General features: G+C 39.4%; 2 protein-coding genes and 1 pseudogene across 2 annotated transcripts; all 3 read right to left on the reverse strand.

Annotated features, from left to right (window-relative positions):
* Nucleotides 1-1,287: 1,287 nt before the first annotated feature.
* LOC110195164 (olfactory receptor 51B6-like) lies at nt 1,288-2,220 on the reverse strand. The gene is given in 3 exon segments (XM_020967798.1): nt 1,288-1,544; nt 1,547-1,710; nt 1,712-2,220. Coding segments are annotated over 3 exon segments (930 nt in total).
* A 7,128-nt stretch (nt 2,221-9,348) lies between these two features.
* On the reverse strand, nt 9,349-10,284 carry LOC110195166 (olfactory receptor 51B6-like). The gene has a single exon (XM_020967799.2). The coding sequence runs from the start codon at nt 10,282-10,284 to the stop codon at nt 9,349-9,351; it is 936 nt and encodes a 311-aa protein (XP_020823458.1).
* Nucleotides 10,285-23,422: 13,138 nt separating this feature from the next.
* On the reverse strand, nt 23,423-24,362 carry LOC110195165 (olfactory receptor 51B6-like; annotated as a pseudogene).
* Between the last annotated feature and the right edge of the window lie 389 nt (nt 24,363-24,751).

Here is a 24,751-nt window from a genome sequence, read left to right on the forward strand (position 1 = left end):
CACTTCCAATTTTAGGTTCCTTTAGTGATCCTGAATTGTCCAGCTTATACCCCATGCTTCCTGCCATTCCACATCCTACAATTTTCTTGGCCTCCAACAGAAGGCACTTTCCTCCCCAGGGCACTTCCCAGTCTTCTCTAGGATCTCTGAGGGGGCCATCTCCAGTTGTCCTGATCTGTATCTTGCAAGTGGAGCCAGATGGCTCCAGAGGAGAAGGTGAGGCTGGTAACTTTGCCCAGAGCTTCCTCACTTAAATCCAATTCACTTACAAGCCATGACATCTCCTTCCTGATGCCGTGGTTCTCTTGGAGAATTAAGGACAAAAAGAACACTAACAACAGAATCTCTGAAATGTCAGATAACCCCATAGCAAAGGATCACAGACTGGCAGAAAAGAACTCAGAGAGCATTTAGCTCAACCTATGTAAGGAAAAGAATCCCCTCTACAATATATCTGACAGGTAGTCATGCAGCAATTTTTTTTTTCTGAAGACCTCCAGTGAAGGTGAATACATTGGCTTGAAAGGTTGGCCATGGCAACTGTGGATCTTCAGATAACTCTAGATGTAAGGCAGTTTTTCCATTTGTTTGTTTGCTTGTTTGTTTATTTTTCACTCCCTGACACCAAGCCCAAGTCTGACTCTTTGCAGCTTTCAGATTTCATTCCTAGTTCTGCTCCTGGGACCAAGCAGGTCAAGTCTAATGTTTAGTCTGAACTAAGAGAAGAACAAGTATTTGAAGAGAATAGACAGAAATAGGAGACAGTGACTACTTTCATTCCTCTTTCAGGAGGGTGTGGTCTTATCTTCAGGAATCCTGGAATGAATTTTAAACATGTAGACATGCATGGCCTATATCCTTAGGGACATTTGCTCAGGTGAAGAACAAGGCCATCATATTCATAGAACCCATGAATAATCAGGGAGGCAAGGCTTTTTCTCCTGGAGAATGTCTCAGCCAAGTGAAGGATAGCAAGTATCCTCAGGAATATCCTGGGCTTCAATGGAGACATAGTCCTCCCCTCTAATGTGAAATCATTATTATGATTTCAAATCAATTCCAACTTAAACTTGAGTTACTTAATCTCACATTTCAGAACTAAATGTAGACTATAGCTCTGTAATGTGTTAGGAAATCAATTTGTCCTAGGAGAAGCCACCAACCATTTCTTAATGGCAAAATGTCTTTAGATGGAGACACCAAGTGCTTCTAAGAGCATAATGAGCCTCTATTGGCAGAAAAATATTGATCCCACTTGCCTGTATAGAGGATCCCAAGGAGCATTGATTAGGTCTTTGATTTGTACAGCGAGAACATGCGAAGAATGCCATGCTGAATCTGCTTGGTTTTGATGCTGTAGATGAGGGGATTCATTAATGGAGGGAAGAGGAAGTGGACATAGCTCATTGCAATGTGAATCACACGTGGCACATGCTTTCCAAAATGGTGGATGAGAGACAAGCCAATCACTGTCACATAGAACACCAGAACACAGTAGATGTGGGAGACACAGGTGGTAAGGGCTTTGGTCCTCTCTTCTCCCAGGCAATGCTCATGACTGTCTTTAGGATTAGTATGTAAGAGAAAAGGATGATCAAGGAATCTAGGAATACAGTAAATGAAACCAAAACTACTGGGTAGATGCGATTGAAGGTGATGTCTGCACAGGCCAGTTTAATGACATCCTGGTGGAGGCAGAAGGCATGGGAGAACATGGGAATGACAGTAAGGGAACAAATGGAGGGGCACTATTGGGGGAGCTATAAACACACAGCCTCTTAGTAGTGCCCCCACCCCAATCTTCACCACTTTAGCATTGGTGAGGATAGATGAGTATCTCAGGGGATTTCTAATGGCAATGAATCTATCATAAGCCATGGCAAGCAAGAAACCTGATTCTACTAAGGTGAGGGAATGGATAAAGTAGGCTTGAGAGAAGCAGACCCCATGGCCAATCTCCCTGTGATCTAACCACAGGACCCCCAGTACAGTGGGCATCGTGGTCATAGTCACTCCAAGGTCAGTGGCCACCAGCATGGCTAGGAAATAGTACATGGGCTCATGGAGACTGTGATCATCTCTGATGAGGAAGAGGAGGCCATTGCCCAGAATCACAGAGGTGTACACAGCAAAGAAAAGGATGGAGATCCAGTGGTGGGCTTCCTCTAGGCCTGGGAAGCCAGTCAGAAGAAAGGGGGCAGAGCTGATATTGAGCCACATAGTGGGACCCCTGCAGATTGAGAAAGAACTCCCTTATTGCAGTGGGCACAAGAATGCAGGTCTCTTCTTTGACCAATCTATTTTGTTTTTTTCACTAATTTATCATGACAGCAACACACTCAGTGCTGTTTGTTTTTTTTAATTTTTGATGGAAGGAAAATAACCATGTTAGTATGTAACTTAAGGATGAGCAATGTGCTCCCTATTAGACAGACCCTGTCTTTAAGGTACTGGCAATATCTTTGCTTCCTATTTCACCCATTCAGTTCCTACACACTTCTGTTCCAAAGTTAAATAATCAGAACTCAAAGGGGATAATAGTTGGGGGATATAACTAATTATGCAACAGCAGCTGAGGCTTCTTTTATTAGACTGCTCATGGAAGACTTGTTTTATAATCACAGTAACAGAAGCTGGAGTAAACATGGCATGTCAATGGCTGTGAATCAATTTACATACATTAAGTCCTTTCTTATTTATATCTAGGTCATATATTAAAGCTTATATTTATTTATATAAAAATCTTTAATGTTATTGTTACTTGGGAATTTAGCAGTATCACTGCAGGGAACCAATAACACAAATTCATTAACTCTTCATCCTCTTATGGTGGACACAGGATATAAATCACATTTTTTTATATTGCTCAAATCAACCACGTATGCACACTTGGCTCTAAATTTGGGCCCTCAAAAGATTAATTTTTCTCCTTTGTGGACCAGTCTCTCTAATAGTTTACAAAATCTAGGGTTCTCTCATATCTCATTCTCTGAGGCTTTGACATAACCTCCATATGGTTGAGTGGTCAAATGAACAAGGGAAAAAGATAGGACTTTTTGTATATCAAGTCATGGCTTAAACAAAATATTTTACCTTATTAAATTCAGGGTCAATGATGATAACATTAATATCTCAATTTTATATAGCAAATTCGTATTTTTAATGAGACTTCTTTTCACCTGTAAGATGGAGTAGCTAATTAAGGTATCTGGGATAGGGGTAAGGCCTGTGATTTCAAGGGTCTAAGGAACTCCCAAGTGAGGACACTCCATCTACTAATGCAGGTGAGTATCTTCTCTCAAAATTATTGTCTTGGAGTGAAAAATAATGCCTACAGCATAGGGATGCTTAAGTTCAAGGACCAGGGTCATATAGGCAGTTATGTATTGGATCCTAGGTCTTCTTTTTGACTCTCTAGTCACTTCCATATAACATTTTCATAATTTGAGAAAATTGAGACTCTTTTGGCTTAAATGGTTTATTGATCATCACATAGATACTAAATGTGGATCTGGAGCTCTATATTTTAAGGCTAGTGTTCTTCTACATGCTAATGCTTTTCAAATGATTGCTCTTTGAGTTTGCAATCTATATCTTCACTGACCTGTAAATACACTTGGACCCTTGATATTAACAATTGTATTTGGCCTTCATCTCTTTGCTGCACAGAAGAAAAAAAACCTCCCCTTAATTCCTTTGCCTTCTCCTTAGTTTCTTCTAGATAGTCTCTGATGCTTTTGATTTATGGACACCTGTCTAGACTAGCATTCCTTCCTCAGTTGCTCTGCCATTAATAGGTTCCCACCCATGTCTTCAAAGAACTCAAGGATGACCCTGCCATACAGTACTTTCCATTTCTGTTTTCTAGTTTTTAGACAAAAAAAACAACTAGTCCCCAATGAAGGTTTTTCCTCCTTATCATTCATCTTTTGTCACTGACTTGTATTCTTGTATTTCTTTTCTTCTCATAACGTTCTTTCTAGCCCTTTCCTCTTTTCCTTCTTGTTTATACATCTAACATTTTGAAATTTGAATATGCAGGTCACATTTCCATAGACAGACAATCATCTGGATGAATGCTTCTCTTAATGAAGGGGATATACTATTCCTTTTTAGGTGTACAACTTGATGTTTATCCAAATTATGATAACGGACTGTTCCACTGGGTCCATTGGAAATATGTTACTGAAGACTCATAGCAGCCTCAATGAGATGGAACTTTTACCAGTCTGGGTAGTTTCTATGCCCTTAGAAAGATGATTGATAACAAAGACAGTCTTAACACTAGACGAAGGGATTATTATTCCCTTCCTGAAAGAGACTTAGTAACAGAAAGGTGATAAAATCTTCCAGAGGCTCCAGCCAATGTATCTTGAATCAAGACATGCCTGTGTGGGATGGATGGACAATACTGGGAGATCCTGAAAGACAGAAATTGTGTCCACTTCATGTTTCAACCCCTTTCCCCTCACCTCACCAGGGATAAGGCCCTGCACACGGTAAGGACTCAATAAAAGCTGAAAGAACTAGGGACTTTGATAATAGAATGAACATCAGTAGACTCTCTCCTTTATGCAATGCCTCCACTGCTTTTTCCCCTGGCCACTTCCCTCATAGTACAGTGTGTAAGAAGACAATGGATTTGAAGTGAGAAGACATCTCAATAGTACCTCTGAAATTTTCTATCTCTCTGACCTTGGAAAAGTCAATTAAATTATCTGGGATTTAATTTTCTCTTGTATAAAGTGAGTCAGTAGAAACAGATGACTCCAGTCCCTTTCCATTCTGAATCTATACACAATCCTTCATTTCTTGCCTCTTCTTCTTCTGCAGTGCCTTTCATACCTTATATACTTTGCATATATCATTTGATATTTTCATATATATACTTTCTATATATATGTACATTATATATACTTTACCTTATATACTTTGCATATATCATTTGTATTTTGATAGGACATGTATGTGTTTTGCATATGTTGAAAGACAATGTGGGATGGTATATAGTGGGACAGTCTTGAAGCCAGCAAGATCCTGGTTCATGGCTTCCCTCTGAACATACTAGCTGTGTAACCCTGGACAAAATTCCTTACTTTCTCAGTGCTCTACACAATGCTCTAAGGATGAAATTTTTAGGGAATGTGATGACTTGCATTAGTAGAGAGAGTTTCCTTAACTGAGAGTTCCCTGTATCAGTAAAATCATAGGTCAGTCCCTATAACTTTGTATGTGTTATAGAGAACAGTGCTTAATCAATTTTCAATTCCTCTAACATTTAAGTGCTTCCTTTGTGTATAGGAGGGTGCTCAGTTGCCAGACATAAAACAATGAGAAACAACACAGTCCATGCACCCAAAGAGTTTGCCATCAATCAGGGGTACAAGTACAGTTCCCTTTGCTGTATAATGATCCATATGATATTGCTTAACTGTGGGTATCCCTGAGTCTCTATTTTAGGCATCATCATTTACTTGGCCATTTATTCCCTTTTTTTAAAAATTTTTTTTTGTATATAAATTTATTTATTTTTTGTTTTCAACATTTACTTCCACAAGATTTTGAATTCCAAATTTTCACCCCATCTTGCCCCTCCCCCACCCCAAGATGGCACGCATTCTGAATACCCCTTCCCCTAGTCTGCCCTCCCTTCTATCTCCCCCCCCCCATCCCCTTCCCCTTCCACTTTCTTGCAGGGCAGGATAGATTTCTGTACCTCATTTCCTGTATTTCTTATTTCCCAGCTGCATGTAGAAACATTTTTTTTTTAAACATGTGTTTCTAAAACTCTGGGTTCCAAACTTTCTCCCTTCCTCCCACCCCACCCACCCTCATTGAAAAGGCAAGTAACTCAGTACAGGCCATACATGTGCAGTTATGCAAAACACTTCCATAGTAGACATGTTGTGAAAAACTAACTCTATTTCTGTTAATCCTATGCTGCCCCCCCATCTATTGTGTTCTTTCTTTTGACCCTGTCCCTCCTCAGAAGTACTTCCTTCTGATTACACAAAGGAAATGATGAATCTTGCACCCATTGCATGAGGAACTAGAGTCAGATGAGTCACAAAAGCCATGTGGATAGGATGACTTCATCTTCTGGGTGAGAGGAAATCCCCAGTAATTTAGATTGTGGTTTTTTCACCATTGAACACTAGGTGACAAGTAGGTGTATAACACCAGGCCTGAAATTAGATCTGAGGAATTTCCTAGATTATCTGATTTTTAAGAGGTCTCTTCTAAGTACCTGAACAGCTGACTTGAATTGAAATTAAAATTGTTATCAGAAATTTAGAGTATTTTACAAATTATCATAGTAATTCAAAATCTCCTTCCTACTTTATTCTTATTGCTATATCCCTAAAGCCAAGCATCTCTCTTTCTCCTTTTCCCTCTTTCTAAGGAGGAGTCTGTGGTGGAAGGCCTAAGGATGAGTGCTGAGACCTCTGCTGTTTATCATTCTTATCGATGACTATTTAACCAACTAAAGCAGGTAATCAGTGGGATAAAATTGCAGGGGGATGGTGAAACAGAGTTTAAAAAAAAGGCTAGGGCAGAGCTTGAGGAGGTGGAAGTCCTGTTGCCATTAGAAAAGTGGAATTAAACAAACAAAGGGACAAAAATATCTATACCTTTTGAACCAGAGATGCCACTAGTAGGCTTGTACCCCAAGGAGACAATTAATAAGAAAAAAAAAACACCTTATACACCAAAATATTTAGAGCCTTACTTTTTGTGATAGCAAAGAATTGGAAACAGAGTAGATGCTCATTGATTAAGGAAAGGCTAATCAAATTCTAATTCATAAATATAGTGGAATGTTACTATGCTGTAAGAATTGATGAATATAATGAATTCAGAGAAGTAAGTGTAGAAAGCCTGGTTTTTAGATATTTGCCAGCATATACATATATTACTCTAGAAACATTACTTGGGCTCAGAAGTAATATAATAGAAGGCTCTGGAAATGAAGTCATGACCAGATCAGAGAGCTCCTTCCTGTAAGCCAGCAACAACTAACATTTATGTGACCACTTCAAGGTTTTCAAAGAACATTATAAACATTCTCATTTGAGCCTCATAAAACCCTTGCACTTAGGCCACTAGTATTTTCTTAGAACTGTGTCATAATTTACCAAATCAAATTAAAATGCTGATTAAATTAAAAATTTAAATTAAAAATCCTCAGTGGGATAGATATATGGATATCTGAAATGGGAGTGAATTTTCTGTAAAATAGTGTGTTAATGTATTCCTAACACTAAGAGCCTAGGCACTTTAAGTAATTCCTCACTTTCCAGGCCTATCATCCTCACTTAACTAATCTTAGAATTTCGGTGTTTGACACGCATGCCATCCCTTCCCCTCAACTCACTGCAGTCAGGATGTATTTGCCAATTCTCTGTGCAAATATATAGACCCACAAGTTTTAGAGCATGAATAGGTTTATTTACAGAATAAAAGAAACAACCAAATTCCCATCAACGCCCATTAAGAATTATGTCATTAACTGTTAAGTATAAATGTCTGGGCCTGTGTGTGTCTATTAGCAAGTCTCCCTCACTTTCAGAAGTGCCCCTGGTCAGGGGTCTGGGAGGAGTCAGGGTTTGGGGCGATGGTAGATGCTCCGTCACATTAATACTCCTCTTGTCCCCCTGGTTCTGTGCACAGGGTCATTTCTTTCCTCCAGATCTCATTCCTCTCCACTCAATCCCAGATAGCCCTGGCAGCTCTCCTTGCCATGGCTGTCTTTTGCCGTCCTGCAGGCCACATTGCCTGTAGTTCTCCCCCTCTCTCAGAATCTGGTAGTCATTCTTTTGTCATGATACATTTTTCCGCCTGCTGCCCAAGCTTCCTGAGGTTCCCCTCAGGTGTTGGAAGAGGACTCATATTCCCGTGCGGGTTCCCAGTGTGGCTTCCTTTAGCACATCCTCTTCCATCTGCAGCTCATTCTCCCTCCAGTTCTATTTCCTGCAGTTTTCCACAGTCTCCAGAAGATGGCAGTCATTCCCCATTCCACCAGACCACTTCAACTCCTGTCTTATTGCCAGAGCGCATCACAGCTCAAACCCATCTCTGCCCCTCATGCTTCTTTCTTACTGCCTGTCCCATAGCTCCAGGTCTCACCAATACAAAGTCTTCCAAGGGGACAGAGGAACTCCTAAACAAAACTCCATAGATTAATATCTATTCTTTTTCCTATTCCCCTCCCCATTCAGGCATGCAGTGAACCTCTTGCCCAGATATGTACCTCTAACAGTAATCATTGTTTCTCACTCTGCTGTGATTTAGCTTGAATCAGATGGGTCAGATTATTTGAATTACCACTTGAGAGTTCACAGCGATTGTCTTTCACCTTCTTTGTATCCCTAGTTCTCAGCACAGTATCTGGAACATAGTAGGGGCTTAATAAATGCTTATTGACTGACTGTGGATCTCCAAGGAGGATCTTGGATAGTTATACTTTGGAATTTAATATTCCCCATATATACACACTGTTTTTATATGCATTAATTAGTAAACCCAGGAAATGAGCTCCCTCAGATACAGAAAGAAATTGAGTATCCAGAACTGGGAAAGAGAATTAATTGTTCATTGCTCTGCTCAGAGCCCATCTAGAGGATTGTCCATTTTTAGGTACCACATTTCTAAAAGGACATTTACAAGGTAAATCTCGAAGGATTGTGAGAGGCCTTAAAAACCAGAGGATCACAAAATCACGGGATCTAACATTTAGACTAACCTTCACATGAACTGTCACATCAGCAAAGGGTTAAACCTGTCCTATCTCCCCCTCAGAGGCAGACTTTGAGAAAAAAGGCAAAGTCAGATTTTGGCATAATGGATCCTACAAAAACTAAAGCTATCTAAAAGTAGAATAGTCTGGCTTCCTGTCCTCTTTCCCCCACAATCCTTGGAGATCTTCATAGGGAGCCTTTTTGACCAATAGGAAAAGTTGATCAAGGGTGATTCAGTTCAGTGACAAATTAGACTAGATGATTTCTGAAGTCTCATAAGAATCTAGGATTCTGTGGTCCTGCAATTCCAGCTAATAATATAGTGCCTGAATGTGGTATGGATGTGTGTGGGAGGGAGGGGACAGTAGTGGAAGCAGACGGATAAATGGTTGTGAATTCTTAGAATTAAGGTTACTCCAGCTATCCATCTATTCTCCCCCAAATGTCCTATCATGCCCTCAGAGGTGTCTGCTGAAACCTGGAAACACTTTAACTTGAACTTTAAATCAACCAAAAAACATCAATTCCTAAGCATCTATTATTAATGACTAAGGGCTCTGAGTGAGAAAGATTGAATGGTGATGGGAGTTTTCAAGACCTTTTATATCAATCAGCTTCTAGATTTGCCTGGAAAAAACATGCGAAGAATGCCCTGCTGGATCTGCTTTGTTTTGATGCTATAGATGATGGGGTTCATTAACGGGGGGAAGAGAAAGTAGACATAGCTCATGGCAATGTGAACTACATGAGGTACATGCTTTCCAAAGCGATGAATGAGGGATAGACCGATTGCTGTAGAAAAGAAGACCACAAAACAAGAGATGTGGGAGACACAAGTATAGAGTGCTTTGGCTCGCTCCTCTCTAGAGGCTATGCCTAGGACAGTCTTTAGGATCAATATATAGGAGAAGAGGACCATCAGGGAGTCAAGGAATGCCAGGAAAACCAGAATGACAGGGTAGATATGATTAAATGTGATGTCTGCACAGGCCAGTTTGATGACATCCTGGTGGAGGCAGACAGCGTGGGAAAGGACATGAGAACGGCAATAAGGGAACCAATGAAGAGGAACTATTGGAGGAATGATGGACACACACCCCCTTAGCAACACCCCCACCCCAATTTGTACCATCCGAGAGTTTGTAAGAAGGCTGGTATGTCTCAAAGGATTTCGAATAGCAATGAATCTGTCATAGGCCATAGCAAGCAAGACGCCTGACTTCACAATGGAGAGCGTGTGGATGACGTAGGCCTGTAAAAAGTAAACGCCATGGTGAATTGTTCTGTAGTCTAACCACAAAACCCCCAGTACTGTAGGCATAGTGGTCAAAGTCACCCCAAGGTCTGTGAGCGACAACATAGCCAGGAAGTAGTACGTGGGCTCGTGGAGGCTTTGGTCATATCTGATGAGGAAAAGGAGGGTGCCATTGCCAAGAATTACAGAAAAATACACAGCAGAGAAAGGGATGGAGATCCAATGGTGAGCTTGCTCCAGTCCTGGGAAGCCAGTCAGCAGGAAGGGGGCTGCACTGACATTGGGCCACATGTCAGACACTCCAGCAGATGGAGGAGAGTACCCCCTTGTAGCCACGGATACATGAAGACAGATCTCTTTCTTACCCTTCCTTTCAAAGTGAGTTGGCATGTAGGCAATACTCTTGGGTGTACTTCTTGGGAAAAAAAGTGCAACATTAGAATAGCCTAAATGTGTTAGCAGTCTGGTCTTTGTTTGTTTGTTTCCATCATTATCAAATCCTATAGAGTTGTAGGCACATAATAGGCACTTATATCTTAGGAGATGGGTAACTGGGAGGATACCTCTCCTTGACCTCTATAATCATGCTCAGAACTTTCTTATCTTTCTAACACCTTCACTTGATACTGCTATGCCTTTAAAATATCAAGCTTTATTTTCTCCAGCTATCCCAGGGAAGAAAAAAATGTCTCTCTACTTTTCTTCACTTCTCTCTCAATCTCCAGTCCTACATCTCCAATGGTTTTTTAGACACCTTGAACTAGATATATCATAGACATCTGAAGTTCAATGTGTCCAAAACTGAATTCTTAATATTTCTCCCAAGCCTCCCTTTCTATCTTTCCAATTATTGCAATAGATTCAACCATCCTCCCAATCCCCCAGGCCCAAAACCACGATGTTGTCCTCAATTCCTCACTCTTCCCCACCCTTCATATTCAAGCAGTTGACAATCCCTGTCCTTTCCACCTTTCTAATATCTTTCCCTCATCTCCCTTTCTTTCTTCTAACACTACCATCACCTTGGTGGAAGCACTCATTATCTCTCACCTAGACTATCACAATCACCTGCTGGTAAGTCTCCCTTGGAAGCACCTACATGGTGCAGTGGATAGAGTATTGGGCTTGGAATCAGGAAAACCTGAGTTCCAATCTGGCCTCAGACACTTACTAGCTGTGGGACCCTTAGGAAGTCACATAAACCTGATTTACCTCAGTTTCTCATCTGTAAAGTGAGACTATACAGGAGAAGGAAACCACAAATCACTTCAGCATCTTTACCAAGAAAATCCCACGGTCTTAGTCCATGAAGTCATAAAGAGTCAGACATGACAAACTGACTGAACAACAAAAACAAAAGATCCCCCTACCTCAGGTCTCTCCCCCTTCAGTGAGTTCACCCGTTCTTGACCCCGTGGCATCTAGTGATACAGTAGATTGAGTGCTGGACCTGGAGTCAAAAATATATGAATTCAAATCCAGTCTTTGATACTAGCTGTGTGACCCTGGGCAAGTCACTTAACCTCTATTTGCCTTAGTTTCTTCAAATGAAAGAAATAGACATAAAAATAGTACCTACCTTTGCAGGGTTGTTGTGAGGATCAAGTGAGATAATACTTTTAGAAGTGCTTAGCACGTTGCCTGGTACATAGTAGGAGCTATAAAATATTTTATCCCCTTCCCTCCCCTTCAACCAAGATGTCAAATTAATCTTCCTAAAAGGCAGAACTAACCATGTCACTCCATCCCTTGCCTACCCCCAATTCAATAGACTCCAGGATCAAATGTAAAGTCTCTATTTGGCTTGCAAAACCTTCCATAACTTAGCCCCTTTTCTACTTTTCTAGTCTTTATAATGTTACATCATCACCTGCTCTCCATCCACAACACATTCTATGATGCAGTGACACTGACCTCCTTGCTCTTCTTCACACAAGACTCTCCATCTCTCAACTCCTGCATTTTCACTGACAGATCCATAGGCCCAGAAACCTGTAGGCCTCCTCTTTCCATCTTCCTTCAAGTACCAGCTAAATTCCTACCTTTTGAAAGAAGACTTTCTGAGTCATCCTTAATGCTAGCGCCTTTCCTCTTAGATTACCTCTAATTTATCCTGTATGTATCTCATTTGCATATGGTTGTTTGCACATTTTTTTCCCTCATTAGCCTGAACCCCTTGAGAGCAGGGACTGGTTTTTACCTTTCTCTATATCCCCGGTATGTAGTATAGTATCTAGCACACAGTAGGTACTTAATAAATCTCTTTGAATGATTGACTTCCTTACCTCTCACTTCTCAGCCCCTTAAAATCTGGCTTTTGATCCCTGCATTCAATAATAGCAACAACAATTAATGATAGCAGTTAAATAGTACTTCACAGTTTGCAACTTGAAGTTTATTTACAATTGTCAATTCATTCGATCTTCTCAATAATCCCAGGAGGTAGGTGCTGTAATAACCTTACTTGGCAGATGAGGAAGCTGAGGCAAGCCAAGATTAAGTGAATTGCCCAGGGTCACAACAGTAAGTGTATGAGTTTGGATTTGAACTTCTTGACCCTAGCCCAGTCCTCTATTCACTTCACCATCTACTACTTAGCATTTAATTGACTATCAGGGAAGCAATTGCCAAGTATCAAGGGAAATCTTTGAATTCCATGGACACTGTCTGACGGACTGACCAAGTGCAACCTTCTTGACCCATTTATACTTACTTTGTGTTCTTGTTGTACCTCCCTAGCGCAATGTAAGCTCCTTGAGGGCAGAGACTCTAATTTTTGTTTTTGTATCCCCATCACCTTGCACAATGCTGCCTGGTTAAATGTGTATTAAATTCAATTCTATAGCCAGCCAGGAATGTTTTAATCATCCTGTTTTATAAGCTGGCATTCATCTATAGAATTTAAATATCTCAAATGTGCCTGGCTGTTACATATTATGAATTCAGTCTTGTAGCAGGTAGTCAATCAATCCAGATTACTGGATAGCTCTGTGGGCCAGTGATGTTATCAATAGCTACTCACTTTATGTGACTGTACAAATTGCAAATTTGTATTGCAAATTGAAGCTGGCTTGTGTTTGAGCTAGGACCAAACAGAAAAAGAGAAATTACTTAAATGCAGATCCTGTACCTAGTATGGATAAGAGTCTAGCTTGGGAAGTCACTCATTGGTGGTTCCCCACTCCCCTTCAGTTTCAGTCAATTTTTCTTCTAATTTTCAGTCGGCATTTTTTCATTTCTTATGCCTTCAAGGTATCTCCTCCCTTCCTCCAACACACACACACACACACACACACACACACACACACACACACACTCCTTGGCTGTATGACCTGATGGCAATAATAGATATCAGATTTTGAACAGAATAAGGAATGGAGAGGTGAAGTTAAGGCTGTGACCACTAGATACTAGGTTCTTGGTACCTGGCTATGCCTGAATCAAACAAAATGTCAAAGTCTTCTGACCTCAACAACAATAATATGCATGTAAGGCTCACATTTCTGCAGCACTTTAAAGTCTGCAAAGCAATTTCAATTATCTTGTGAGATGTGTGATACAACATTTATTATCTCCATTATGCACATGAAGAAATGAAGCTTGGAGAGGTTAGGCAACTTACCAGTGATCACAGAGTTACAGAAACACAGAACCTGAGTTTGGAAAAGCATCTCAAGGGCCAACTAGTATTGAACAACAATCCTTCTATAACGTACTCAACATGTAATCGTCACCCTTACTTTAAGACCTCCATTGATGGGAAACCACTACCTCCCAAGGCAGCCCATTCCATTGCGGAATATCTACTTGACAGTAAGGCTTTTTTTTCTTTATTCACACCTAAAGTTATCTCTTTACAAATTCTACCAACTGTTCAGAGTCCTTTCCTCTGGGGAGAAGCAGAGCAATTCTAATCCCTGCCATGACAATCCTTGACATACATGAAAACAATGACCGGTTTCCCCCTAATTCTTCTCTTCACTAGACTAAATGTTCCCCAAAAGAGATCCTTCACCACCTTGAATACTCTCCAGATATTCTCCAATTTATCTATGTCTTGCTAATACATGGTGCTCAAAACTGAATGTGAACCTCCAGATTTGGTCTGATCACAAAAGAACACATTGATACCCTGGATCTCTAGTAGTAGACTCTATACCTCTTTTGAAATACAGACTAAGGACAAAATAGATCTTTTGGCTGACATATTAGCAATTGTTGAGCTAAGATTAAAATCCAGGTACCCTGAATCACTTTGAATACCATTCATCTCTCTGTTCCATTTGAATGCTTGCCTAAACTGTACTTGTAGCCTATACTCTGCATACATTCCTCCTCATTTGCTTGGACCTAGGAAGCTCACTTAGGCTGTTTGTAAATATTATCTTTGGTCTCATCTCTTCTGCTCTACAAAAAGAGCCTGCATCTCTCCATAATCGAGAGACAGAAAGAGATAGAGAGCTCTGCATATTTTGACTTGTGACTCCCAGTACAAATAAGAAGTGGGTCTTACTCAGGCTGAGAAAGCTAGATGCTTCACAATGAGGAGAGGAGAACATCAATTATCATGGAAATCTTTTCTCTTGCTCCTTTTTTGCCTCTTTTGTTTCTTACTTGGAGGTCTCCTTTTTTTCTCATAACTTTTTGCTGATGATCCCATCTTTCCTCTGGATACCTGTCTGACTTCCTTAGGCTGCACAAGTCACATTTTTTTAGACAGAAAGATTTCTAGGACGAACATTTCCCTTTGTGTAAGAGAAAAGCTATTTCCTTTTAATTTTAACCCTTCTAGTCACCCAAGTCTCCTGGAACTATAGGTCAGATTAGCAATAACAATAATAATAAAATAATAGTAATAATAATAATGTGGATGTTTAAAGCACTTTAAAGTTTGTAAAGTGAATGCTTTACAAATATCTTATCTTGTCCTTACAATGACCCTGGGAGGTAGAGTCCATTATCATCCCCATTTGATAGATGAAGAAACATGTTTTATTAATGTACTCCACTATAAGAAAATTTACATCTCCCTCAACCCATGGAAGTCAGACATCAAAGTCACATATTGCATCATTGTTCAAGTTCCCAGAGAAGAAGGATCCTCAGAACTGTCCAGGTGTTCTCTATACCCATCATACTTAACTGGCATAAAAATAGAAGGTTGGTTTTGGTCCAAGGTAAATATTTTTGCCATTCCTTAGTATGGGAGGATGGGAAAGGGCAGAGTGATCCAGAACCTTTATTCATGGACCCCTAGATTAGGGAATGTTGACATGAATCGACAAAACTATGAGTTGAGAGGAGGAACTATCCTATGTTTCTACTTATAGTCCCAACCCCACAAAAGATAGGCCCATAGATGTGGCACAGAAAATATTCAATGAATATTGAAGGTGTTAGAGATTTTATATGAATTACTCATAATCTTTCTCCATCATTCTTTCTCCTCACTCTGCTTTCTAGCCCAACAGATTCACCTCTCAGATGCTGGGTTACAAACTTAATCATATGAAAAGACTTGCTGTTTGAGAAAGGCACATCCTACTTTTCCTTCCCACCCCCCCCAAGACACACACACACACACACACACACACACGTGTGTGTGTGTGTGTGTGTGTGTGTATATATATATATATATATATATATATATATATAATATATATATACATAAAGTCAGGAAGAGTTTAATTGAAATTCCACCTCAGTCCTTATTAGTTATGTGATCCAAAGTAAGTCACTTAACCTTTATCAGCCTCATTTTTCTCATCTGTAAAATTGGTATAATAATAGCATTAGTTGTCTTGAGGATCAAATTATATAATACAAGGTGTCCCAAAAGTCCTAATGTAGTTTTATGTTTATTGCACTAAAGCTTTTGGGACACCAAGTGTATCTATATCAATATATACATTTATATTATATATAATATACACACATACATATGTACACACAGACATGTACATGTGTGTTTGTATATATATGGTATATCAGAACGTACAGAAACATGGAATATATTAGAATATTCCAGATAATATAATATAATCTAGAATGTATCATATATTAGGATATATCAATACATAGTACATATGTATATATATATTTGGAGAGTGCTGATATATGGGTACTATTTTTATTATCATAAATGTGAACATTTTACTCTGCACACACAGCAGCTACTTAATAAATGTTATGATGTTAAGTTCAATGTAATCAATGTTTGTTAAGTGTGTAACATGAGCACAAACATACTGGTTGCTGGAGATTATAAGGTGAAAAACAACATAAGGCTTGAACTTTAGGGATTTGTAATCTGTTGCGCAGGATATGACATGTTCACAAATAAAGATGATACAAGAGATGGATCGTGAGGCAAAGAGCAAACAAAAAACTAAGAAAATATTCTTTGAATATGACTGGCCACCTGGCCCTGCCTGACAGCAATTGTCTTGGCCCACTGACTTAGTAGCCTAATGGAACACATATTGAACTGCCGCCCCATTTATAAGCTAAAACACCAATTGAGTGATTTAGTAAAGCTTTGACTCAGACTGTCTTCCTGAAACATTGACTGATCATCACCAAGGGAATGAGTCAGCTGTACCCACAGGCTTATCTGGTGTTCCCTGCTGCAACACTAGGCACTATCAGACCAACCCCAGGTATGAAAGACCCTGAGAGGACTGGTCTGAAGAGGTAAGGGGAGGGATATGAGAGGAGGGCAGTGAAATACTCATATCATCATTAGCAAGTCACTTACCCTGTCTTGGTCTGAGTTTCATCTTCTTAATAAAGGGATTGGACGAGGCAGTCTTTTCAGCACTGAAATCTTACAATCTATCCTTCACTCTAGTCATCCCTCAACTGTTACCTTACTTTGATTCCAAGGGATCCCTGGGTTCATAACCATCCACCACTCCCTCATAGCTCCACCTAAAATCCATTCATTGAACTACCATTTACTGAAAACCTAAGGTCCTAATGTCTCAATTGGCATGAGATAATCTGAATTTCTAGGACATGCAATGCATTCAGTAGCTTGAAAGGAATGAAGAAGATATATAAATAGGGGGGAAAACCCATAGTTGGCTCTTGGAAAGATATGATGAAATAGAACACAGAGTCAAGAGAACCAAAGGCAAAAAAGTCTGTATGTTTAAAATGGCCAAGACAGTGAAAGAAGAAAAGTGAGACCTGAATAGGGGTGAAGAATTAAGAGTACAGGAATGTGTGGAAGAATTGAAGCCTAAAAATAAAGAAGGAAATTTTAAGAGGAGTAAGTCACAGTGAGAGAGACTGAAGGATTAGAGAGAATTCCAAAGTTCAAAGTTATTGAAGTAGCCAGTTGTAGCTAATGGGGAGATCTGAGATATGACCCTCACTATAGTGGAATCAGTTCTGTGTCATAGGATCATAAATTTGGAACTGAAAGAGAGTACAAACAATCCTCTTGTCTATCCCTCTGCTTTTATGGATAAGAAAACAGGCTCAGAACAGTGAATCAATTTGCCCAAGGTCACACTGCACAGCAGTTGGGATTTGAACTCAGATCCTCTTAACTCTAAATCTTTCACTCTCAAACTACATCACACTATCTTTTCTCTGTCCTCCACTTTAAAACAAACAAACAAACAAACCCTAAACAACTAGGGTGGGGAGGAGTAATAGTAGTAGTAAGAATAAGAATAAATAATAAGGATAACTTAGCTGCTGTTTTCTCCACCTTCCTCAAAAACTAGTAGGAAGAGGGGCAGCTAGGTGGCACAGTGGATAAAACACAAGCCCTGCAATCAGGAGGACCTGAGTTAAAATCCAGCCTCAGACACATAACATTCACTAGCTGTGTGACTCTGGGCAAGTCACTTAACCCCAATTGCCTCACCAAAAAAGGGGGAGGGGAAACTAGTAGGAAGATGCCTGGCAAGCACTAAATCCTGAATAACCCTCCCCTTCTCTCAAGTATTTGAAATCACATTTCTCTACTTCACTAGATTTTGACTTCAGGTTAGACAGTAACTGAAATCTTACTAGTAGGGTAGAGTAGACTAGAGTCTACATCCTTGCCAGAGTGTTTATGGAAGTAACTGACTCCCTAGAGCCCTTTTACATTTAGTTTCTGGGTAAACATCCTTCTCTCTCCCTCCCAACCTAGAGGAACTTGAGCCAATGAGCCTGAGTCCTCCCAAGAGTTTCTAAGCCCAGGGACTTCAGATCCCAGTTCAGAGAATAGAAGGCTGTATCTGACCACTAGAGACCACTAGAGGTCTCTAGACTACTCTGATCACTACAGACCACTACCCTCCTGTGAAAGGGTGCTTGTATACTCCCTTAGATCAGTCTCCAAGGTCTCAGATGCTCTTGAAATCCACCCACAGCTTTGGTTCTTATACATCAGTCCCCATGTCTCAATTGATTTTCATTTCTGGATTACATTTTCTCCTAGAAAAATAAGTCCTATTAATTTATTCTCTACTATGTGAACTGGCAATTACTTGCTTATAACCTGTGCTAAACCTTCCTTAAAGGGTCCCTGGGATTGATATTTTGGAATTGGAGTATAATTTTTCTTGATATTCCACCCCTACCACAACCACAATCCCTAACGACCATGTTTGACTTTTTTCTAATATTCTCACACATATCAAATTTTGGTATAAATATTTGTGAATGTGTCCTAATCTCCATTAGACCATAGAGGTTGAGGTCTAAACTTTGAATATCTCCCAATCCTTAGCACAAGATTTATGAACTAGGCTTAATAAGTGTCTGCTGAATTGAATTATCTTTTCTGCTTAGGATCAGATCACCAGGGAGAGAGAAAAGGGAGAAGCTAAAGCCTCTCCTTCGAAGAGGGTAATATCACTCTGTCCAGAATAAGGTAGGGCCTTTCCCAACTTTGGGAAGAACCCTATTCTACAGCCTAAACCAGGGGTGGGGAACCTATGGCCTCGAGGCCACATGTGGCCCTTTAGGTCCTCAAGTGCTGCCCTTTGACTGAATCCAAACAAATCCTGGGGATTTGTTTTGTGAAGTTTGGATTATGATCTGAAAATGATGCATTTAATATTTTTGCTTTTCTGAACTTGGTTGTGAGGTTCTATGCCCTCACATGGTCAAATTTTTGTAGGTACCATATACCACTGAGAAAAAAAGTTAGATTTCTTTTAATTCCCACTCAGTTTTCTCCAGAAGTCTATTATGTCTAACTTAAAGTTCTATTCATTTCCTTAACTTCTTTTTTGTTTATTTTTGTTAGGTTTATCTAGTTCTGAAAGTTGAAAGTTGAGGTCCCCTACTCATAAGGTTTATTGTCTATTTCTTCCTATAACTTATTTTACTTTTCCTTTAAGAATTTGGATGCTATACTATTTGGTGCATCTATGTTAAATATTGATATTACTTCATAATCTACGATTTAGCAAGATGTAGTTTCCCTTCTTATTTCTTTTAATTAGATCTATTTTTGTGTTTGCTTTATCTGAGATCATGATTGCCACCTGTGCTTTTTTTTTTACTTCAATTGAAGCATAATAGATTCTCCTCTAGCACTTTACCTTTACTCTGTTATCTCTCTGCTTCAGGTGTCTTTCTTATAAACAACATATTGTAGAATTCAGTTGTTTTTCTGATGAGATATTTCACATTTTCTTCTTTTTTATTTTTGATTGTTTCTTGACGTCTGATGGAGCCACTAGCTTCCACTTGTGGAATTCTAATTTTTAAGGAATGATTTTCTCCAGTGAGCTTTTGTACCTCCTTTTACATTTGGCCAATTCCATTTTTAAGGAGTTCTTTTCTTTTTACAATAGCATTTTATTTTTCCCTAATTTCATGTAAAGGCAATTTTAAACATTCACTTAAAAAAAATTGAGCTCCAAATTTCCTCCCTCTCTCTTTCTCTTCCCCCCCTTCCTGACATGGTAAGCACTTTGATATAGATTATACACATTTAGTGATGCAAAACATATTGCAATATTAGTCACATTGTGAAAGAAAATGGAAATCCAAAGGGGGAAAAAGACACAAAAAATAAAGAAAGTGAGAAATAGTATGCTTTGATCTGCATTCAGTCAGTTTTGTTTTTTTGTTTTTTGTTTGTTTTTCCCCTCTGGAAGTAGATAGCATTTTTCATCGTAAGTCTTTTGGAATCTTGTATCATTGTATTGCTGAGAATAGCTAAGTTATTCACAGTTGATCATCAGCGTATTGTATTGCTATTACTCTGTATAATGTTCTCCTGGTTTTTTACTTTGCTTCAGTTCATTTAGGTCTTTACAGTTTTGTTTTCTTGTTTGTTTTTTTTTTTTTTCCTGAAGTCAGCCTGTTCATCATTTCTTACAGCACAGTAATATTCCATTACAATCATATACCACAACCTGTTCTTCCTCAATGGAAAGGCATCCTCTTAGTTTTGGAGTTCTTTTCTTTAGTAAATTTTTGTACCTCTTTTTTTCCATTTTTCCATTTCCATTTTCCATTTTTCCATTTTTCATTCAGCTTTTTAAGGAATTCTTCTCCAGTAGAGTTTTATGCCTCTTTTAACATGTGGCCTATTCTGGTTTTTGTGATATTATTTTCCTCAATATTTTTTGTGCCTCTTTTTACCAAGCTATTGACGCTTTCTTGCATCACTTTCATTTATTTTTCCCACTTTTCTTCTGCCTTTCTTATTTGATTTTTAAAATCTTTTTGGAGCACTTCCAGGGCCTGAAACCAATTCATACGTTTTGAGGCTTTGTATGTAGCTGCTTTGATCTCATTGTTTTCTGAGTTTGTGTTTTGACCTGCCTTGTCACCATAGCAACTTTTGATGTCAGATTTTTTTTTGTTTGCTCATTTTTCTAGCCTTTTTCTTGACTTTTAACTTTATGTTAAAGTTGAGATTAGCTCCTAGGTCCCAAATATCAGGTTTTTCATGATGCTGTGTTTAAGGCATCTGCAAGTTTCAGTTCTTCCAAGGTGGTTTTACCCAAGGTGTGGTAACTCTGGATATGATCTTTCTTAGAGCTAAACTCTGTAAATAATATTTGTTTTTATATTATTATATATTACCTGCTTTTTGCTAGTCCTGTCCCCTACCCTGGGACTGTGACCCAGAATGAAGAAGGGGCAATACAACAAAGTCCTGCACCAAGTGCCAGTTGTCCAACCTTCTTACCATCTGTGGGCTAAGAACTCTGGAAGCCTCTATTAATGATTTAGTCACCTCAAGGCCTGCTGCTGGCTTGTACAGGGCATGGCCTAATTCTGACTGCCTGGTGCAAGGGCCTGGGGACCCCTGCTTGCTTGTTCTAGGGCATGGAGCTGGCTTTGATGGGCACTCTGTGCTGGACTGCACTCCATTCTCTCCCGAATGAGACAGACCTTTCCTCATGACCTTCTAAGTTTTCTTGGGTTGAAAAATTGTTTCACTCCATTCTTTTGTTGGTTCTGCCACTCCAGAATTCATTTTGAATAGTTATCTTAATTTTGAGGGGAGGAGAATTTTAAAAAGTTCAGGTCATTCCCTGCCATTACTCTGTATCTTGGCTCTGCCTCCCACTCCACTACTACACTTTGGGCACATCATGTACACAGTTGGCTATAAATTCATCTGTCTGTTCTGAATTATAGAATTATGAAAGAAAAATGGCTAAAATGTTCTTCCTTTTGATGTAGTGATCCCACTAATAGGTATATACCCCCAAGGAAGTCAAAGAGAGGAAAAACAGCCAAATACATATCAAAGTATTAAAAGCAGCATTCTTTGTGATAGGAGAGAACAAGAAATAAAATAGATGCACATAAATTGGGAAATGACTGGGTGTGTGTATACACACACACACACACACACACACACACACACACACACACACATATATATACACACTCATATATGTATATATGTGTGTATACCTCAAAGTATGTATGTACGTACCCTCAATGTGTGTGTGTATGAACCCTCAAAGACTTCAATCTTTCCTTCTGATTGGATGATTCTTCCCATAACCTTTAAGGAAGGTATCCATGCTAGACATGTCTCATTTCTCTCCAGGCTGCATTTCATACTTTTTCTATCAGGCCTCCAGCACTGAATATCTTTCCTCTTCCCCACTTTTTAGTTTCCTTTTATGTGTTTTCTTACTTCATTAGAAGGCAAACTCCTTGAGGGAAGGGACTATGTTTTTTTCTTTCTATTTGTATCCCCAGAGTTTAGCACGGTACCCGGCACATAGTAAGTATTTAATAAATGCTTGTTGATTGGCTGGTTTCCTAATTAATGAGGAACAGGTTGTAAACACAGTAATTAACATATGTAAACATTCCCAAATTAGGGATAATGAGTATAAATTTGGGTTTTGGGACAATGAGAATAAATACAGTAACAAATCATTTAGCAGTCTGAATGGTGATCATTCCATGTAGAAGATATGTGAGGATGGTAGATACCTAAATCCTATTACAAATGCATAATAACACCCACACACTAAGTGAGACTTCCCACTTAAAAACATGCAGTTCATAATGTTAAGATTTTTTTTATTAAAAGAGGTAAAATAAAATGGAAATCCTTGAATGAGCAATCATGGGTAATAAAGTTGTATTAAAATCCCCAGAATCACTTATAGTCCTCTTCTAGGGGTACTCTTTCCTCCACTAAAAATTCCAGTGGGTACAAAGCTTGCCTTCACCTACTGCTTAATACTGGTTAAAGGTGGGGGTGTGGAGGACTGTCTTTTATTTTTGTCTCTCCAACTTCTTCATGGTTTTCCCCAACTTTGTAGGTCAGGTATTTTCTTTATTATAAAGAGGTGATAAGTCTTTAAGGTTCTCCAATAATTTGGTGTCATATCCATTGAGAAATTTCCAATCTCTTCCTCTTTTATCTCTGTGGTACTCATCTCCTTTTACTTATTATTTTTCTTCAAATTTTCTGGAATTCACCAATCACTAGTTCTATCCATGACTATGCATGCCTCCAGACAGATTTGATTCATTCTTCATAGTCATCCAGTTGAGAGAGGGAGGAGGAAATGCCTAATATCAGAATTTATTACACACATAAAAACCCACCTCTTCTGATCTAATGAATGATTACCAGTATCAGGGCATTATAGTGACCATGCCTACCTATTAGAAGAGGAAGGTGGTAAACTGGGGGTAAAATTAAATGATAATAAAATTTCTTTTGTGTGTATGTGTTAATCTTCTTTTCCATAATCCTTATACCTAGATCATAACTTCTTTCTGTGTAAGAGTATCATATGAGATTAGAGCCTCAAATTTATGCCTAATATGTTTGACCCCTTATTTTTAGCACTAAGCTGAAAATATCACAATGTTTTCTAAAGGAGAAAGACCTGTATCCCTGAACTTCTTTGGAGATGTCATGACCCTCCATCCCAGCAAACCCATCCTCCCTCCTTTCATGATAGACCTCACTAAGGAAAGTTCAAGCTATGGGTCTATGCAGAGAGAAAATTTGAAGAATGCCATTCCATATCTGCTTGGTCTTGACACTATAGATAATAGGGTTCATTAATGGAGGGAAGAGGAAATATGCATACCTCATGGTGATGTGAACCACATGTGGTACATGCTTCCCAAAACGATGGATGAGTGTTAGACCAATCACTGTTACATAGAACACCAGGATACAACAGACATGGGAAACACAAGTGTTGAGGGCCTTGGCTCACTCCTCTCCAGAGGCAATGTTCATAACTGTCTTTAGAATTAGCATGTAAGAGAAGAGGATGACAACAGTGTCTAAGAAGCCTGTCAATGAAACCAAAACAACAGGGTAGATGCGATTGAAGGTGATGTCAGCACAGGCCAATTTGATAACATCTTGATGGAGGCAGAAAGTATGGGAGAGGATGTGGGAATGGCAATATGGAAACCACTGTAGTCTCAGAACTAGGGGTATAATGGAGAGAAAGGCTCTCATGAAGACCACAATCCCAATCTTTACCACTCAAGAATCAGTAAGAATGGAACTATATCTCAGTGGGTTACAAATAGTAACAAAATGGTCCTAAGCCATAGCAAGTAATACCCCAGATTCCATGACTGAGAGTATGTGGATAAAATATGCCTGGGAGAAGCATGACTCATGACTGATCTCTCTGTGGTTCAACCATAGGACCCCCATCACTGTGGGCGTTGTAGTCAAGGTCACTCCAAGGTCAGTGGCTGCCAGCATAGCTAGAAAGTAAGTAGTACATGGGCTCATGGAGGCTGTGGTCATCCCTGATGAGGAAGAGGAGGCTGCCATTTCCAAGAATAACAGAGGCACAATAAAAAAAAGGGATGGAGATCCAGCAGCGAGCTATCTCCAGGCCTGGGAAGCCAGTCAACAGGAATGGAGCTGTGCTGCTGTTGAGCTACATGGTGACACTCCTACAAGTGGAAAAGAGGTCTTTCTTATAAGTACAGCCTAAGGTAAATATGTACTTTTTTCTTTTTTTTCCCATTTCCATAGTGAATTGTCAGGCCAATAACACACTTTCAGACCTACTTCCTAGTTATTGTAGAACAGACTAGCCAGGGAAAAACTGACCACTAAGAGCCAAGATGGGTTCACCAAAGCCAGGAAATGAAAGACTAATGTTTTGGGGAAGGGGAAGGTGGGGGGGGGTAATGGAAGAGAATGTTACTAGATTGTTAAGTGAGGAGAATTCTGCAGACATTACATACCTGGATTTGGCAAGGTATCTGATAAACTGTATTATTATATTATTGTGAACAAGATGGTCAGCTAGTTAAGTAACTCAACACC

The sequence above is a fragment of the Phascolarctos cinereus genome, unplaced genomic scaffold (assembly GCF_003287225.1).
Source record: "Phascolarctos cinereus isolate Bilbo 61053 unplaced genomic scaffold, phaCin_HiC Scaffold_726;HRSCAF=1367, whole genome shotgun sequence".
In the NCBI taxonomy this organism is placed as follows: Eukaryota; Metazoa; Chordata; class Mammalia; order Diprotodontia; family Phascolarctidae; genus Phascolarctos; species Phascolarctos cinereus.